Source organism: Spodoptera frugiperda, chromosome 29 (genome assembly GCF_023101765.2).
Source record: "Spodoptera frugiperda isolate SF20-4 chromosome 29, AGI-APGP_CSIRO_Sfru_2.0, whole genome shotgun sequence".
Classification (NCBI taxonomy): Eukaryota; Metazoa; Arthropoda; class Insecta; order Lepidoptera; family Noctuidae; genus Spodoptera; species Spodoptera frugiperda.
The window spans coordinates 12,170,867-12,190,004 of record NC_064240.1 but is presented as its reverse complement, the minus strand read 5'-3'; the positions used below and the strand labels follow the sequence as shown (position 1 = coordinate 12,190,004).

The following is a 19,138-nucleotide window of genomic DNA, read 5'->3' as shown; positions in this document are numbered from 1 at the left end:
GTTACAGTTTTGTTGTTGACAACACTGTAATAGTAAGCTAAAAATTATTTGAGCGATAGGTCCTTTTTTAAAATCCCTTTTAAATTAATTACCTACTTATTTGGTTTCTATTTTATTTTCATATTTTTATTTATTATGGAAACATTTTGACTTACACATTTTTCAAATGATGCAAATATTAAAAAAAATAATGAATTTAATTAATATAAAGTATAATAATTATAATATAAAAAATATTATTCACACAAACAAGTGGTATAAAAAAATAATAATATAAAAGCGCAACTGTTCAATTTTTCGGTAATTTTTTTTATTTTGTTCACAACATCATTTCGTTTTACGTTGCATTGATCTCGCTTGCGAACAGTGCGCAGCAAACTTGGCGTTTGGAGTAACAAAGATCTATGAAGTCTGTGGCGGATCTATGGATCTTTCTCTTTTTAGTTAGTAGCGCTCTCGCTCTGTATAAAAATTTGTGGATTTAGTGGTAAAGTGGTGTTTTGTAATCGTTTGAAAAGTATATCTAGAATTGTGACGATCCATATGAGTGATAACTGTTCCCGATTATCGCGCTAAAATGGACTTAAACGCAATAACCGTTATTGTATACCTGCGCGGTCTGACATCGCAAGCGCTGGCCTCCCTCAGGTTTCGATGACCATAAGCGTCAGCAGGAATCATGATCGCCAATTTGCCGCTTCTTTTTGCTAATGGCAATCCGACATCCCTGGCGGCGATCAAGGTCGCTGAGCTGGAGAAGTTTATAACATTCATGGTGACATGTTCCTGGGGACATGATACAGCGAAAGACATTCGGCAGCCACCATGGTGGCCGAAAGATGTTGCATTTTCGCACCCCTTTGTGAGACCGAACGAGGTGCCCAAGGACTGGTCTATGAAGTTGAGGAGTTTAGTGAAAAAATGCTACGACTACCATAAAAGCGCCTTCCTATTAGTTTTTTCTGCGCAACTTTCGCGGTACCCACGCAACAGGCTCAGGTATGTTGACAATAAAGACCACACCACTTCACTTTACTTCAGACCTAGTGGCAGACTTCTGGTTACATTCAGAAATGAAAATCTACATTATGACAGATCTTACAATCCCGTGGGCATTGAAGATGATATTGCAGAGAGACCTGCAGATGTATACTTATGTGACAACTGTGACAGCCACTTTGATAGTGCGGAATTATTGAGAGCTCATGAGAGGCTATGCAACAATCCTGAAAATGACCCAGGAGAGGATAGAGGTCTTCGTGATTTTCTTTCAGCCCTGAAACTTCATCGAGTAGGTCAAATATTTGAGAATGTTGCGGTTCCAGGTCCCAGTTCTCGTCCTGATCCTCCTCCAAATATCCCAGTAAGACTTCCTCCAAGAAACATTAGAAGTAGAGCTAAGCAACTTAGAAATAATGCAAACAGAAATAATGCAAACGTAGACCGAGGTCCACTGTATCCATTTTCATCACTGGCTTACAGACGGAGTGCTACAACAAGTTGCCAGAGGGATGGAAGGGATTTGAGCTTTTCAAGAGAAAGGGTAGAAAGATATTGTTGCACTACAACACCTTTTAGTAAAAATTACAATGTTAAGATAAAAAATCAACGATTTCCTGTGAGATACCGAAGACCGTTGAGCTATTGGAATAGAAAATATGTTTTTCCCGATCAGCGAAATAAAGGAATACTCGATATTAAAGGTCAACTGCTCTTCTTGAAATGTAAACCATTTTCGATTAAATTAATAAAAATGTCAGAAAAATGCATACAGGAGTATCTTGACAACTTGAGAAAAGAAAGAGAGAGTAAGCAACAGACCTTGGAAGATAAGGACATTGTATTTGTGGATGGACTAGACTGTGATCAGCCAGCTGATTCGGAAGTGACGATGGACCCCTTGAAGCGATTGGACAATGTTTGTGAAGTGATTGACTTGTGTTCAGACGATGAGACTACTAGTGTAAATGAGAACTGTGATCCTCGTGCAGGGGTGACTTGTGTGATGCGCGGTGGGGCTGTGCTGCGGCGTACCGCAGCGACCCCACAGGCCCTGCCCGCCGAGCCATGTGGCGCTCGTCAGCGCCCTCTACCCGCCGCCGTACTGCAACCACATCCCGTTATTCTCATTGCGCATACACACGCTCTGAACAATTTACAAACTATCTCCATAGATTGAATTTCCATGTAATAATATTTATCTTTAGAAAATTTGCTAATTATTATTTATTATTCTTCATGATTAAACTAAATATCAATATCAAAGAAATTTCATTTCGTGTCACTATTGTCACTTTCATCGCCGCCATTTTGTGGAGTCTATGTTGTTGTGCGGACAAAATGGCGGACGAATAACAGCCAATGACAACTTGATAAAAATACGTAAACAACATCTTATCAAGTGTATAGTGTAAAATCATGGAATATTTAGAAAAATATTGTTAGTATAAATGTTGTCAATATTTTATAACACCATTTTGGTCCACATGCGTTTGCGCATGTCTTGAAACTGTGTTATTTTTTGTTAAGTAACAGTATAAGTAGGTAGGTACATTTTGTAAAACAAGGATCATATTATCTTTAGATGGTCAGTTCGCCTAATAATAAAATGTGTAAATGTGAATAATATCATTGTTGACTATTTCCTCTTATGAGTCTAGCTTTATAAATTTACCTGAATCTTCCTTCTCATAACTATTACGTTTGTTCAGAAATGACCGAATGTTCTACTAAATTTTATGCGCAAAAATGAGTGGTGTTTTGGATTCTCAAAAATTTAAAGAACACTTAATAGTTATTTACGTTAAACTCTAATGAAGCGTCCACATCTGTCGAATTCTTGTAAATCTCATGAACTTCGCACGGGTGGTGTGTGTATAAATGCTAGCGCGCAGTTTACAAGATGCTCGCGAGCGGTACATTCGTCGGATGTGGACGTACGTAGCCCAGAACTCACTCATTTTTAAGCGGGCTGGAAATGTTACGAAATTGAAGGCGGATACTAGAACGCGCTGATATCTGATCCATTGTGTTCAAGCTAATCATGATTGGTACGAAAATGTTTAGTTTTTCTTAGTTTGTTATTCAGCACGATGAAGAAATTATGTTCTTTAATTCTTTCGTTTTTGGCTAATGCGAATTTATCTACTAACATTTACTGCACCTTTGATTACACTTTTTATTTAAAATCACTTGAACAGGGCTCTGTTTCTCATGTCTTAAATAATATTAATGTTAAAGTTTTTAGGATCATGGATCTCGTAACTTCTTTAAAACTTTGTAGCATTAGTCAAGAATTTGGAATTTTTAAACCATTTTGGAGTTACATTACAGTCTTGTGGCCAATTATGGCGTTCGTATAATTCCATAATATGTAATAGGTAAATAGGACTTGATTCAACCAATTGTAAAGTCTCGTTTTTATTAATACTCATGACTGAATTTGCTGATGGTGCGATTGTCATCAAAATGTATGTTTGTATAATACGAGTAAGCATTGATTCAGTCAGTTTCGTAAAATGGAGAAAATATGATAGATAATGCATGCATGTTGTGTCGATGTACATATATTTCCATTGTAACTATTTGATTTTGAATGTGACGATTTAAAAACTGTTTGTTACTGTAAATACCTACATAATTATATAATTTGATTTAGTCACGTACTAATTCAAATGAACTGAAATATTGTATTTTTTATACACATACTTAAATCTTTAAATACTTTTAAATCGAAATCGATAATGGTTAAAAGATCAACAAGTTAATCGTGAACCTTAGTGGGGATATCTCTTTATCTCATTCGGAGTTTTGTACTTCGACGATTATGAATTGATGACATCATGCCTTGTGCTGAGCTTCCTCTTTTTGTTCATTGACGACTCCTTCCACTAGACTCATTTAAAATACTTCTTGGTTTAGATTTGAGAAGAAGATAACATCCTGTGCTTTCGGTCTGTAACCACAAACCTCCCTCGATTTTTTTGGAATGAGAAAATCAATTCTTTTTCGACACATTTTCTTAAATCTATTGTCTTCGTGGCCAGAAAGTCAATATAGAAGAGGTTATGACAAAGATGTATTTAAATATTATTGTCCACAAGCGGAAGCTATCGTTAAAAATATATAATGTCGTTCCAAAAAACTGGGTTGGATCCGAATTTTCATTATGGAGCGAGCGGCGTCAGGCTAGCTAAGGAGGAGGGGCGGGGCGAGTGAGGGAGCGAACCGCATTACACCCCAGTTGTCGTCGCGGGAGATACTCCGAGGGTCGCGATCACGCGACGTTCTCCGGACATCGTAAGCGCAGCGTAACACCGTAAGTTTGTGACCGACGAGCAAGGGTATCATAACCGAGCGAACAGCGCTTTATATTCACGGGCACCTCGTAAGAGCCACCAGACCACTTCAAATGGAACCCAGTAAAGCTGATGCCCGATCCGGACCTGCGGATGACTTTACGGGTTGGCGGGGCTCCGGCTCGAAACAGGAGTAGGAATGAGGTGGTTTTTAGTCACCGATGCGTTACCCAAGACGAGAAGAGCTATTGGATGACTTTTTCATTGGCTTTCACACCGGAACTCCGTTACTGGGTTTGTGTCATTACAGTGATAACTCATTAGGATAGTGTCTCTGCTCATTACTGTATCTGGGTACTGAGTCCGAGTTATTTTTACGTTAATGCGTTTAACCCTTGAATCGGTTAGTTAACTTGGGAGCAACTAATTAGAGCGCTAAACATCATAAACGCGTCGATCGCATTAACGTAAAACACACTCGCACTCTGTTATGAGTACCTACGCTAGATACAAAAAGGTTCTATAAAAAATCTAAACTTACGCGTACTCACTAAAGGTTCCATTTTAGTGAGTCTAGAAGTAATTGTTTCAGGGCGTTTGAGTACTCCGCCGCTTGAAAGCGGATGAAACGATGGATGGATACCGTGTTTACCGGTTCCAATTGCATTTCCAACCACTATATAACCAGCAGCCAGAATCTACAGTAAAGACTAACCTGAAAACAATGTCAACGGTATTGAATCCCAAACAAAACGGACGTCTGGGAGAAAATTCCTCTTTTTGGCGTTCTCGTTCTCAGTTCTCGGCGTTCTTAAAGATATATAACGTCCTTCGGTTAAATAGAGGAATGTACTGCTCTCCAGAACTTGCGTAAATTACCGTAGTACCTACTTCAGTAGTAGTAGGAGGTAAGGTTTCGCTGGTCTTATCGTTTAACGATAACTACCTGACTACATTTGTCTTTTACGTCAGACTTCCTGTGCCGTAGTGTGATGGTGCCTGACAAATTACAGACAGGATATAGGTGAGATTGGACAATATTTTCAATATTCGTTACTTTTGGAAATACCTACTGGACCTTTCATGCTAGTTCTAGTTTGCTTTCCGTTAATTTGTAAGGGTTAGAGACTACGCGAATTGGTTGTGGTGAAGCTATATTTTTGGAGTCGGTTTTGAGATTAATAGCAATAAACTGACAATTCTATAATAAGCAGGAACGTCCAATCAGTTTTGTGTTGTTGTTTTCCTCTCAGAAAAACCTAGTAATACTTTTTATTTGACCCTGACACCTCGTTAGCTGCGTTCGTTTGCACAACCACTAACCCACCGCAACTGTCTCCTCACGATTACATTATCAAACTGCATAACGTGCATATCGGAAGTTTCGTAGTCAACAGTTACTATCAACCAAATGTATGATCGACGCCGATATACATTTTTTTTATTTTTTTGGTGTAATGTGGTCATTCCTTGTGTAGTTTCATGAAAGATCAGTTAAAGATGATCTATACTTCTATAGAATAAAAACTATGCGTACCTAAGCATTTAGTGGAGAGGACTAATTTTACTTAGCCAAAGAAATTAGGGAATTTCTAAATTATTATATTATATTGCAAGTTGCCGAGATTACTTAGTAACTTAATTCTCAGTAACACTACGCTGGATACGCTACGACCAGGAACTGGGGTCGTTGACTCCGTGCGCAGCCGCTGCAGTTCGCGAAGCCTGCCTCCATGACTAATATCCAACGTGAATTGACGTACGAGTGAATGAATAAATAACCATTTACTTAGGTATTGTTGCCCTAGAATTCTCGTTTGAACCACTTATAGTATAGGGGCTATTTTATTTTCCAGTTTATCAAAGACCTACATCACGTATCTCTTGATACGTCACAACCGTCCATGCTGAGCTGAGATATGGAAGAAACTAAATGACTTTGAATATACTTACCACACAGTATTTTTGAATGGAGATACTTACCTATCTAAATATTATTGTAGATAACACATCGTAGATAGATACGTGTATAGAATTTTGATGAACGGATAAGAGGAATAAGTTGGAATTAATTATTCTGTTTGGCTTTTTTCTGAACAAAAACCGTTCCCAGAGGATTTCAATAGACCACGTTACTTATAATATGCGCATTGTTTTATTGAATCAATCAGTGATCGTTATTCACAATACCTACTAGAGCTACATGTTGTATAGTAGCTAATAAACTACTTATAGGTTTATCATCCCGCTAACGGTTGCCCTTTTCAGTAAGGTCAATTTGTTAAATGACCATTTACATCAATAGGTAGGTCAGTACATACCAACGTAGATACTATGTAAGTTGTACATTATTAGTCGTTAACCTCAATAGGTGGTAACAGGAATTATTTATTAAATTAAAATATGTATGTAGATGTTATAGGCATAACGATGGAAATTGAGACGTTATTTCATTATTAAAATAAAACAACTTCCATCTAATTAGTTTTAGAATTTTATAACAAGAAAAAATTACATTTAGGTACGGAAAATATTATTTTAAGTTAATTATTTAATATTCATAGATCTTCGTCGGTAGTAATCCTGTGGTGAGAGTTGAGAGGACGTCTGCTCTCCTCGTCCGATCCGTAGATAACCTCTTCGTCTGAATCGTTGATCATAGAGAAAGCGGGGTTGTCTTTGGTTATGGCCGTTTCTGAAACAAAATGGCGGAATGCTAGATTGGAAAACCTTTTGTTTTCAGCACAAGTAATTAGTAAAACTAAAAACATTTTCTTAGTTGAAATTTTGAATTGGGTAACTTGAAAGTCTTATTTTTCTGCAGTGTTTGGCTAATGGTTTCCGATATTTTATGTCAAATAACCCAACATAGTAGGGTCGTACTCCTCATTCCTCTGAATGGGATAAAGAGAAAAAAAGCTACTTTTTGCATTAACATCTGTGAGGATAAACTTACCATGAAGGGAGCCACCACCAGGCGAGAACAAATAGGCCAGTATGTAAATATAAAAGTTGAATAATCCGTAGAGGGCCATGAATGGTGCTGATGTATCGAAGTGTATCTTCGGTTGGCAAGCCCAGTGGTCCTGCAAGGCGGCTGGGCCCCACCCTTGTAGCGCCAGCACCGTTATAATGGACGTCACCGTACCCACTACTATGGATAAGCACCTGAGTCGGATATCTGAAAGAAATCATACAAATCATCAAGTCTACTTGTTAAAGTACAAGGAACTTTTATGTAGGGACGTTAGAAGACTTTATTATTGATTCACCAAAAATGAATTATAAAAAAGAAGGGCCAAATTAAAAGTACCCTTAACCGAATAAACGAACTCAAATGAAGCGAAAGAGATATGTAAGATTCGTAGTAATTGGCGTTCCATTGTCTCTGCCTACCCCCATGGGAGACAGGCGTGAGGTTATGTATGTATGTATATGTCAAAGACGGTATTCGAGGAAACAATCTACTTATTAGACATTTTTAAAGTTTTCCTTAATCCACTACTTCGCAATAAAAACGAATTTAGATTATTACTAAAGTACTTAGTAGTTAAGTACCTACGCCTTAAAATAAGCATTGAACGGTTATTTTAGTGCTATTGCCGCTTAACTTTCTGCTTTATCAGGCTTACGAATCAAAACAACCTTTAAACTGATAACGGACTCCACTCAGTCATAGGTACGTCCAGCAAACGGCGCCAGCGCAGGTGCACGTGTACGACGCAATTATACACAATAGTAAGTATTGTGTTTTCTTTTCAAGACCATAATAATGATTAGGGAAAAGGTATTAAATGTCCGTGAAGAGATTTAACACATTGAACGCCGTGGTGGTCACCGGTGACCGACGTTAGCGAAGGATTTGCCTTCTACAGTTTTCTATTGGCAGTCAAAGAAGAATGTGGCATTACCGTTAGAGGTTTATAGGGCGAACGGCAGCTGTTCTAATCCATATAAAATACTGACGTTTAGTCGAATCTAAATAGGACTGTACTATACTGATAACCTGTGTCTTCAAAGCCCGAGTGAATAGGTTGCTTAAGGGCAGACGTGCTCCATCGTATGCCGCATCATCACTTACCACACGAGATAGCGACCAAACAACGACCCAACAAATATAAAAAAAAACTTAGGTGGTAATGCTGACTTCAAAGTTAATTGGACATTACTTACCGAAAAATGGCATGTTTCTCAAATCGCTATATGCTTTGATGATCAATATTAATAAGTATAAGAAGTATATCGTGATTGCGCAGAAGAACCATAGCTTGACGAGCTGCAAAAAAAAAAAAATACCACCATGAATGAATTTTAACAAAAAAAAAGAACAATGGTATCCACAGCTGTTTCGCTCCGGCAACGTTTAATTTTTTTATTGATTCGGATAGGAGAGGGTGCAGTTTAGAAAGGACAACATTTAACGTAGAGTTTTATAAACTTGGTTCGTAACTGCTGCGCTGGTGAGAAGCTCAAATCTGACAAAGGGTCTAATCTTCAATGGCATCACTCTTTGCAGGTTGTAAATAGCCTTTTTTATAATCACTTCTCAAACATTTGGTTATCTTTCGTCATCCTTTAGGTGCTTTCCAAATTCGTATTAAGGACTTATTTATGGAATAAGCCGGTAAACGAGCAGACGGATCACCTGATGGTAAGCAATCGCCGCCGCCTATGGACACTTAAAACACCAGAGGCATTACAAGTGTGTTGCCGGCCTTTTGGGGGTTAGGAATTTAAGGGTTGTTGGGGAATCGGGGATTGGGAAGACTTTTTGGAGTAATGAAATATATACAAAATGATTTAGGTACCTATGTACACTTACGGGATAGTCTGGATCCATCATGTAGTTAAAAGTGGGATCTAGATAGCTGCTGAACTTCTGCCAGTTGCCGAGCATGAAGGCGGGGATCACACACAGACCCACCAGTACGAATTTGAACAAATAGAAGGACACGATACCTCGGTCATTCTGTAACAAATCGAGAAGTTATACACCAGAGAATAATAAAAATAAATTTTTCACATCCGCATCGATCGGAATTGAAATCAAATGAACTTTCTTACCAAGGTACCACCTAGCCTATAAAGATTATCAAGTTAGCAAAGGTACCTAATAAAGATTTTGTTCCATGAAACGGTTGACAATTCAAATTTAATAACCGTTTATTACAACGCCTCATAATTATATATGTTACAGCCAAAGTAATAAATCTTGATATTATATATACTGTCTAGCAATTATATATAACGTCTATTCAATTTAGATAAATTGATAAATGACACAAAATTAATCACATTAACCAGCTATTTTATATAAAATCTTCGAATACTTGGATAATGTAATAAGACGAGCAGCATGCAAGCAAACATGCAGCATGTAGCAGGCAGGGTGTCTGTCATGGCTCCGGCGCTGCGGGCCTCCGGCGGCCCCACGCGTGCTAATCGTCGCAGACGGCTTTCGCTCACCACCGCAGCCTCCTACTCCTCAGCCCGCGGGCCGCCTCGGTCCTACGCGCCTACGCGATTTTAAATTACACTCTAGGGGTAGGACAAACAAGACTACGTGGAGTCGGTTTTGTAGCAATTCGGTTTTGTCACTAACTTTTGTTGCATAGCATATTAAATTTTTAACCAACATTATTATTTAATTGTTACAGAAACTATAGCAAATTAGTTTGATTGGAATTATGTATGGGGCACTACAAGTTCTTTACCACCATTTCCTACATAAGTTATTAGGCCTACTAACGTTATGCGAATCAAATTTATGCCAAAACAAATTAGTCTTTGATCTTAAAGATTAATTTTTATTCTTACAAGTTATTCTTACAAGTAAAAGTCTTATGACATTTTGAGTTACACATGTATTATTACTTTGACTAACTTGGACTCCCTATTATGAATAATATCCAGATAAAGTGATTAATTTATTACATTGTCTTGTGAAATTGGCATTTTTATACGATTATTCATAATAACCAGTCATTATGAATAATTGCTATTTAATCACTCTGACTGTAACATATACATAAGTAAATTCATGCTAGAAAGCAAAGGTTTGTCTTTCAAAATGTTAATCTTTACATACCTGCCTAAGTCCGTGGTACTGTGACAACCACGACAGCATAACTGCTGCTAGGAATGTTGTCTGGAAGAAATTACCAATCAGAGGCGCCATGATGGCTCCCGGGAAAAACCTCAAAGGATACAAGGGATCTGTAAAGAAAAATGGGTATAAGTCACCATAAGCATCTTCATCAACAGCTGTATACACGTTCAATGCTGAATATAGGTATTCCTATTCTTGTGGAAAACTGGTTTTTGATGGAATAGGAGGTAATCGAGCAGACGGGTCACCTGATGGTAAACGATCAGCGCCGCCCATGGACACCCACCATAATTCCCAATGCTTGCTGCCTAAACTCGTTTAGTAGCTTTTGATGCTATATTTTTTTTAAGATAGACGGTAGGAACTATACAGCAATTGCTTTTATAATATGTGCCTTTTATTTGGGTTCGATATACCTAACTGCTAAGCAATGCAGAAATCGAATCCACAAACGACTAAGTGCTGTGAATTTCGAAATTTAAACCTTTGAATGACACACTCGAGTCGAATATCTTATATCGAATTCTTCGTGCTGTATCGATTTGGAGTTTGGAGATTATAATCAAATAAGTTCGATTATAAAAAGTGTTACCTACTGGTTTCTAAAAGATGATTAAAATTACAATTTTAATGTTGGTGATATTTAGATAGGTACTCTTGATGAACTCATAAATTAGGTGGTAGATCATTCTCATCGTGGTAGAAGGCACGAAAGTTAAACGCACATTTTTTATCACAAAAGATCTTTTTGTCTTATTTTTCTTTATATTAGAACATTCCTCGTGTCTAAACGAAAATCTACCTGCTATGCTACAATAAAGGATTATAAAAGGTCTCTATGGCCAGTCGGTCATGAGTTTTGCGCTTAGCAACAAATTTAGTGGTTCCTTTGTTCAATGTAGTCTGATTCGCGTTGTATTCATAGTTGTAAACTAGATAAATAAATAAATAAAGGTTTTCGCTGTCGACAGGCGTTACTAAAGTTAAGTTGACTTTAGCATTTGACGACAGAGAATATTTTCTCCACTACTAACATGAGTTTCGAGTTTCTCTACTTTCTTTGCGTCTTGCTACGTCTCTGGTGAAACTTGACGCCTCGTAGGTGTATATTGACTAGCTACATAGTACATACATTGAGCTACTTTTAGCTATGCTCTATTTGTTTTTTAATAAAAACCAATGTAAAGTTTTATATCACAAAATCTATTTCACTAGCTACTTCCGCGCGGTTTCATAGCGTGATGTTTTATAGCCTATAGCCTTCCTCGATAAAAAGAATTATCCAAATCGGACCAGTAGTTCCGGAGATTAGCGCTTTCAAACAAACAAACTCTTCAGCTTTATAATATTAGTATAGATAATCCTAAGATTATGTGACACCAGTTTCTAGTTTTGTGTAAATCTTTATTAAAACTGGTAAGTAAATTGCGGAAGAAAGAATTTTCGCATTTAAATTAAGGACTACAGGCAGTCGTCATTTAAATGATAAATGCCACATTTCATGAAGAGAACAGGAAAATATTGTATAGAGAAATGAAACACTATTTAGGCACCGAGGCATAGGAAATTCTCATAACATCTACGTTGTATGCCTAGTCCTCACTTAAAACCCAGGCATCAATACGTATCTACTTATCCCACACATTATTTTATCTCAAAAGCATTGACTCAATAGTTTTATACCATTAGAACTCCCATCATTGGTATGCAACGTAATGCATTTCCTAACGACAATGCACATCGAATGTATTTTTACTAGTCTCAAAGCACCCCATTGTATTGTATCCTACAGATGAAAGGGACAGCTGTCATAGAAAATCAGATAAAAAAAATTAGAAGCCGAGTTGAGCTTTAAGGGATTCTATTTATAGCAGGACAAGGTTTTTTTTACTATGCCATAGCACGTAGGCAGCTTGGGTGGGTATGCAGCGGTTGTATAAAAAAAACCATTGACGCAGTATGATTCGTAGTACTAGAAGACACTTTAAAATTAACAGAGCAGAGTCCAAATTCGTTTACTAGGTAAATCTGGAATTCCGACAAAAATAAATGACCAAAAGTTTGGAGCTACAGAAAAAAAAGCGATATGAAATTCGTAGTAGAAGTAGGTAGTTAAATAAACCTTTTGCTCTTGACTAAGGACTTATAACAATGCCCTTGTACTTTCTATCTCTGTAGTACATGTGGGTAGAAAAGTCGTAGGTAGTCGGTACAGGCGTGTGGAACAGTGAATCAAAGAGTCTATAATTATTATCGTAGACGACGCGAGTGCCAAAGGGACGCCTCAAACCGGTCGGGGTGATGGCGTATCTACGTTTCCAATATGGCCGCTACTCCGACTATAATGTAAATAAATATGGTAGGCCCTGATTTAATACTTTGTTGTAAATATTAATAGTGATGTCCGCATCGGCTCGTGTTGTTTTGTGGTTTGTTAATTAATTAATATAAAAATACATTTACCTACTAATGATTGATTTGTTTGTTTATTTGGTATTGAGAATTATTATTATTATTTATAAGTAGGTAGGAGGTGAGTAAGAATCTAAATCAAAAAGCCGTGTGTAATTTGTCTGATTTTAAATGTATGGATCAAAATTTCATAAGAGTCCATAAAAGATTAAAACCATTTTACTAAACAAAGTGATTCGATTGGGGACGAAATACAACTTTGGGCGTCTGCCCTCATCCCCACCTAACTTGTCCTTTGTGTACAAGCTACAAGCTCCTACTGTAGCTACCTTTGTTAAATACCATTACTCTATGGCTGTACGAATGACGCTACCAACCTATGTGTGCAGTTCCAAGCGTCGCTAGTTTCTTTGTAATACGTTTGACAGTTGGTACTGTCACTTTGTTAAACATTTTAGTTCCGATTTTGTCCACCGAATTTATGTTTTTGTAAGTTTTCGTTTTATACGTTTGTGGGATTTTTGTTCTCTCGTGGTTTTTTTGTGGGTTTAAACTATTTAAAAGAATTACTTATTTTGAATTAGTTTTAGTAGCAAAGTAGGTAGTAGTAGGTTCGATAGACTTTATGCAACTACAAATAAAATTGCAAGGAACTTAATTACTTCTATTACATTAATCAACGCCGTGACTCGAGCCACCGTGCTCAGGCTACGGCATTTTAGCTGACCACTGGCCTTTTTGCGCCGTGGTATTTTTTTTAATAATTTTCTTTTTGCTTGAAATATTTTTCAACGGTGCAAATGAACTGGTATTCTTTCTTTCTTCTATTCATTTTAAAATCTTTGTTTAGCTTGCCGCGTTTTCTGAACTTTTTAGAGGCGATTTACATCTCCATCTCGCGCTCCAAGCGTGGAGATTATATAAATCTGAATATTTCTAGGAAGCCCATTGTCAGTGGACTGTGACGGGCTGTTGACGATGATGAAAATGATGCTACCATATAGGTACCTTTCAGGACTCACTTATAGTACCTACGAGTTTGCTTTACGTTTAAAATCGTTCCGATTAGCCAGCTCTAATAAACCGACCAATCGGAGCGCCTTCGATTACTTTAAACGTTAAACTAACCCGTACCATGGGTACTAGTGCCTTGTAACGATTATCTTTGGTGTTTAATGTCAATCTTTAGTAGTCTAGAGCAAGAGAGAGAGTTGTGCAAGAGATATGATAGTATTCAGACGTATCTACGGCTGAACGCAAGAGTGCCGCATCCAAGGTCAACAGTTCCAACACTTGTAAATACATTTTCAACTTTATACTTTTCTTATAAAGTTGTAATTCTAAAAATGATATGTTTGACTTAGCATCTGAATTCCCAGTCCTCAATATTTTTTTTATGGAATAGGTGGCAAACGGGCAGACGAGCCACTTGATGGTAAGCGATCAGCGCCGCCCATGGACACTCGCAACACCAGAGGAATCACAGGTGCGTTGCCGGCCTTTTAAAAAAGAGTATGCTCGTTTCTTGAAGGTTTGAAGGTCGTATCGCTTCGGAAATACCGCCGAAGACAGCTCATTCCACAGTTTTGCTGTGCGAGACAGAAAGTTTGTATGTCCTCAATGTATTCTTTGTTACTACTCGGTACTCACCATTGAACGTAAGTAAGGACGGCAACAAGATGTAGATCCATCTCTGTTCTATCGACCAGTCGGACATCGGGTACTTTCGCATCATGTAGGCAAACCAGAACTGAAAAATATTTACTAAATTAGTACCTAGTTTAGTATATAACATGGAAAACATGTTTGTTTTAATAAAATTGTTGTACAACTTACGGTCATGAAGAATGACGTCATCACGAATATAAATCTAAACCACGTTTCCATTTGTGTAAAAGCTGGATTGTAGGTTTTGAACTGGGAACAAAGAAATAATTGAGTTCAAAAATTGTGCGCCACTAGATTTTAGACCTTATGTCATAATGCTTATAAGCCTTACATCCCAGGTACCTATTACGATAAGATAATTCTTTTTCATTGTTAGATAATTTGTTTGCAATAATGTGTTAGTTAGTATCTCCCCATGTTCCTAATATCGTGCTATTTTTAATTATTTTACCTTATCTACGATCTCGTAAGTAGAATAATAGAATAATCTAATTTCTACTCTGGGTGAGGCGTGAGGAAGTGTCACTTTTACAGACCTACCCGTTCCTACTCCTGCTCCTAGTCGGGCAAAATAACCAAATTTCATTAGCGCGCGTAAAGTTCCAAAATACCTACTAGTCTTCCTATAACGCGGGCGTAGGCGCCTCGCTGCTAACAGCTGATCAAGCGAAAGCACGCGCGCAAAATTTTGTTGTTTTGTTATTGTGATAAAAATAAAACTAATGAGTATACAAATAAAGTTTCTTTGGGAAAGTTGCTTGTAATCATCAGTACAATCACGTGTTTAAATATCGTTCACTAATTACCAGTCACCCTGTATGTAGTTATGTACTTACATAGAATACAATATCCCTAATAATATAACGGTGGTGGAACTCCTTGAGTCCATAAAAGTTAATATTGAACACGTAGTGCGTGTAGTCGAGCCACAATATGTGCAGGATCATCACTTCCTCGCACACACGCTTCTTGCACTTCAGGTGTTGGGTCCTGGAATCAAGAGGATAGGTTTAGCAAAAATGCTCTTATATTTAAGGCATTTTTTTTTCATCAGCACTTTATAGGTATCTATATCTGAATGTAGACCAGATCCAAACCTCCCACTGTGCAAAGTCTGATACGGCATATCGCCTGGGGTGATTATATGTCTAAAGTTTAAGATATGAGATGCGCGGTTCGCGAAGACATAAACTATTAAACGCGAAGTTCAGTTTGACCAAAACTGGGTTCAGTTATGTTTAAACTAATGTTAATAGAAGTATTGAAAGATCTTTCGTTTTCATCACTCGGCAAACATGGTAGCTACTTTACAACGCTCATCTCATTTACTGGTCTTTGATAGATGGATTCTTTCGGTTCAATTGGCTATTTGGTGGTTTTTAGTGGTTTTCAATGTTAATAATAATAAAATTGCTTGCTTATTAGTTCTTACCTATTGGGAGCATCTGCTTCGGACAATATTTCCTCCGTGTTACTGTGGTCGGCCAACACGCCCTCTATTGAAATACTAACTTGGAAGCTCTTGTCGAATATCTCCTCTGAAATTAAAGAATACGTTTTCAGTTAATTTAATGTTTTAGGGTTTTTATGTTTGAGTCTATTGTAGACCCTGACATACGTGTGGGAGGGCCATGCTTCGGCATGAATGGGTCGCCTCGACCGGAGTGATAGCACAACCACAGACAAAACTGACGTGAAACGTGTGTGGTATCCCCAGGTGTTCATAGTAGTGAGTGAGGTTACCAGAGGCTGAACTACCTCTTTCCCCAATCTTCTCAATCTCCGATTTCCCAACAACCCTTAAATTCCGAAATCCAAAAGGCCGGCAACGCACTTTTAACGCCTCTGGTGTTACCGGCGGCGGCGATTTACCATGAGGTGATCTGTCTGCTCGTCATTTTCGATAAAAAAAATACAAGAGTTGCAGCGGTTTTGCAAGCTTGTTGCGGGTTTGTCCCAATAAAAAAGAGACAATCCCTAAATTATTTGTTTGTCAGCCTTTCCATGTCTTCTACTCTCCAATTTCGTTACTGACATAACACCAAATCTGTGTTATTGACTTATAGGAACTTACCGTCGTCATTATTAGTGAGTATTTCAGCCATGAGCCACAGTTGCTGCGCCCTCAGGCCGAGCGCCCTGCTGTGCAGGTGGAAGGGTCCCTGGTATATCGTGCTCGAGTTCGTCAGCACTGACGACGCTGTCATCGACGTCGTCATCGTCGGCGATGGTCCTGGAATCGTTCGGATTATTTACTTAAGGCTAAGGCACATAATTCTGGACTTGTTGTCCATGTATGGTTATAGATTTGCCCTATACTATACTTAAGTAATGAAGAGTTTTATATTATAGAGAATGTCTCACGATACTTTCGTGTGACATGAATCGACGAGGAAGTCCACTAGTTCTTAGTCGAGTCAAATAATTGCGTGAGTAAGCCAAAAAATAATAATTAATGAAAAGATTATGTTACGTATTAATAATCCTTCTATGTAGGTACCCATTTGAAGAAAACAGTTACAGTCATGAAACCAAGTCAAATAAGCTATCTGATTTTTTCGTTAAAAGATGAAACGTAACGATGAAATTTCTCGTAGGTAGGTACGTATTCTAATAATGTTTTCGCTTACGTCGTGGGTGTGTTTACAAACACAAATTATACGAAGACGCTAAGGGCTTTATTTGCCCTTATTTATGAAGCGGTGACGCCATAGATCGTAAGACGCAGATTAAAGGAGTCAAGATTAATGTATAGACAGATATAATTATATATCTACATATAGGTATCAGTTTGGAGAAAATAGGTTGCAATTTCCCATCTTTCCTATTTTTAAAGTGTGGATTTATGCCGGGAGTGTATAAATTCCACGTGGTACCACAAAAACAAAGGGCTAATTAAAATAAGTAATGAGTAATTGTACCAACCTGCTAGTCCTATAAATACTCCTAATCCGAAACAAGCGAAAAACGCAATAAATACCATCACGAACTCCCCTTTGTGCATTGAATAAATCCTCATTTGAACAGATCTGGAATTAGGTATTAAAACACGAATGAGTGCCTTCCCATGAAAATACAACGTAATAGTGGAAAGTTCCATTTAGGAAAGGTATTAAACAGATATTTTATTATTTTATTTTAGCAAAGCACATTAAAATAATAGAAAGAAACCTAAAAATAATTTTGTCGTATGAATTAGATCATACAAGTGGTGTCATACGTTAGGTAGGTAGGTATAATCTCCGTAAATATTAAATTACGTAAAAAAAAATTAGGATAAAAGTATAAAAAAAGTCATAAATACCTTTCACAGCGATCATGATGATATGCCGGGGCGATATATTTATTAAATTCGCTAAACAAATCACTGAATTGCGACAATGTGTTGCGTATTTTATAGTTCCAGCCGCCTGATGGCAAATGGTACGAATATCCAACATTTGCGGTATCCATTTTGACTAAATTATTCTACACACACAAAACTAACTAAAACGGAGGTTAAATGAAACGGTTTGACAAAACAATAATTGCGGAATATGAAAATTGTACAATGATTGTTTGCCCTACATTTGGTACGGCTTGTTTACAAGCAGATTATTGATTTTCGCGCTGGCCGCAGGGCTGCCATACTTCGCTTAGGGAGGGAAAATGACGTGGCAGGAGGGAACCATTGATAATCGAGTCGCGTGTTGTATATAATAATATTTTTTTTAATATAAGTATCGTCATGAATCGTAAAGTAATTATAGGGTGTTTTTACATACGAAACATTTTTTGGTTGTTTTTTTTTTTAACTGTCGTTTTGCCAAGTATGTAGGTATCTATCTATACGTAGGTATGTGTAACTGTGTATAGCTATGTAAGTATAGGTACATATAGGTGTTGTACAGTACCCTTAGTACGAGTTTGCTTTACGTTTAAAGTTATCGAAACGAGAGCGCGATCGGCGCTGTGATTGGTTGGTTCATACGATCCGGACCAAGGATACTGTAATTTTAGTAATGCATTACTTTTGAGTAAAGTAGTTAATTTATATCTATTTTATTTGTATAGCGCAATCTAGTTGCAAAATTTGTTTTAATAATTTGGGAAAAAAAGCATTATTTAGTCCTATGACACAGTGACCTACTCCAATATGCAAATATTTTTCATTGGATTTTCGACTTTACTTCGAAACAATAAAGTTGAAAACCTAAAAAGAAAAATGACGGAAAGAAGTAGGTTGACTTGCTGGCCACTATCTACAGTACGTAGATTGAAAAATAGTTTCTGACTCAGTATCTTTTATAGGTGTGTGAGTACGTCATATTGGAAAATGTAGGAGAAGATGTATGACGACTACGTGTGTCACAGGTACTTTCTATTTAAAAATAAATGAAATGCAATTCTTTATATACAATGGACTAGATGACTAATTTTTATTTTAATGTCCGCCTTGTAGTTTTTTTTAAAACATTTGACATGTATTTTTTATTTTCTTACGGAAACAAAATAATATTTTCGACGATACATCGATTTGAAATATCGCGTGACGTCACTTCTAGGTACATTTTATACGTAGAAATGACGTATTTGCCCACTCCTAAACTTTGATTCTTTTTATCTAACTACTAGCTACTTCCGTTGTTTGTTTGAACGCGCTAATCTCCGG

The 19,138-nt window shown here is 37.3% G+C and overlaps 2 protein-coding genes across 2 annotated transcripts; one reads left to right on the top strand and one right to left on the bottom strand.

Moving 5' to 3' along the window:
* The first annotated feature begins 364 nt into the window (after positions 1 to 364).
* On the top strand, positions 365 to 3,685 carry LOC118268264 (uncharacterized). The gene has a single exon (XM_035582681.2). It carries the CDS (start codon positions 680 to 682, stop codon positions 2,177 to 2,179), a length of 1,500 nt encoding a protein of 499 aa, XP_035438574.2. The 5' UTR covers positions 365 to 679; the 3' UTR covers positions 2,180 to 3,685.
* A 3,091-nt stretch (positions 3,686 to 6,776) lies between these two features.
* LOC118268632 (transmembrane protein 181) lies at positions 6,777 to 18,120 on the bottom strand. Its single transcript, XM_035583190.2, has 12 exons — positions 17,792 to 18,120; positions 17,413 to 17,516; positions 16,562 to 16,720; positions 15,920 to 16,025; positions 15,324 to 15,477; positions 14,656 to 14,736; positions 14,470 to 14,569; positions 10,387 to 10,514; positions 9,121 to 9,267; positions 8,472 to 8,574; positions 7,255 to 7,479; positions 6,777 to 6,993 (listed from the first exon to the last, which is right to left on the bottom strand). The coding sequence occupies exons 1-12, from the start codon at positions 17,938 to 17,940 to the stop codon at positions 6,857 to 6,859; spliced, it is 1,593 nt and encodes a 530-aa protein (XP_035439083.1). The 5' UTR covers positions 17,941 to 18,120; the 3' UTR covers positions 6,777 to 6,856.
* Positions 18,121 to 19,138: the final 1,018 nt, after the last annotated feature.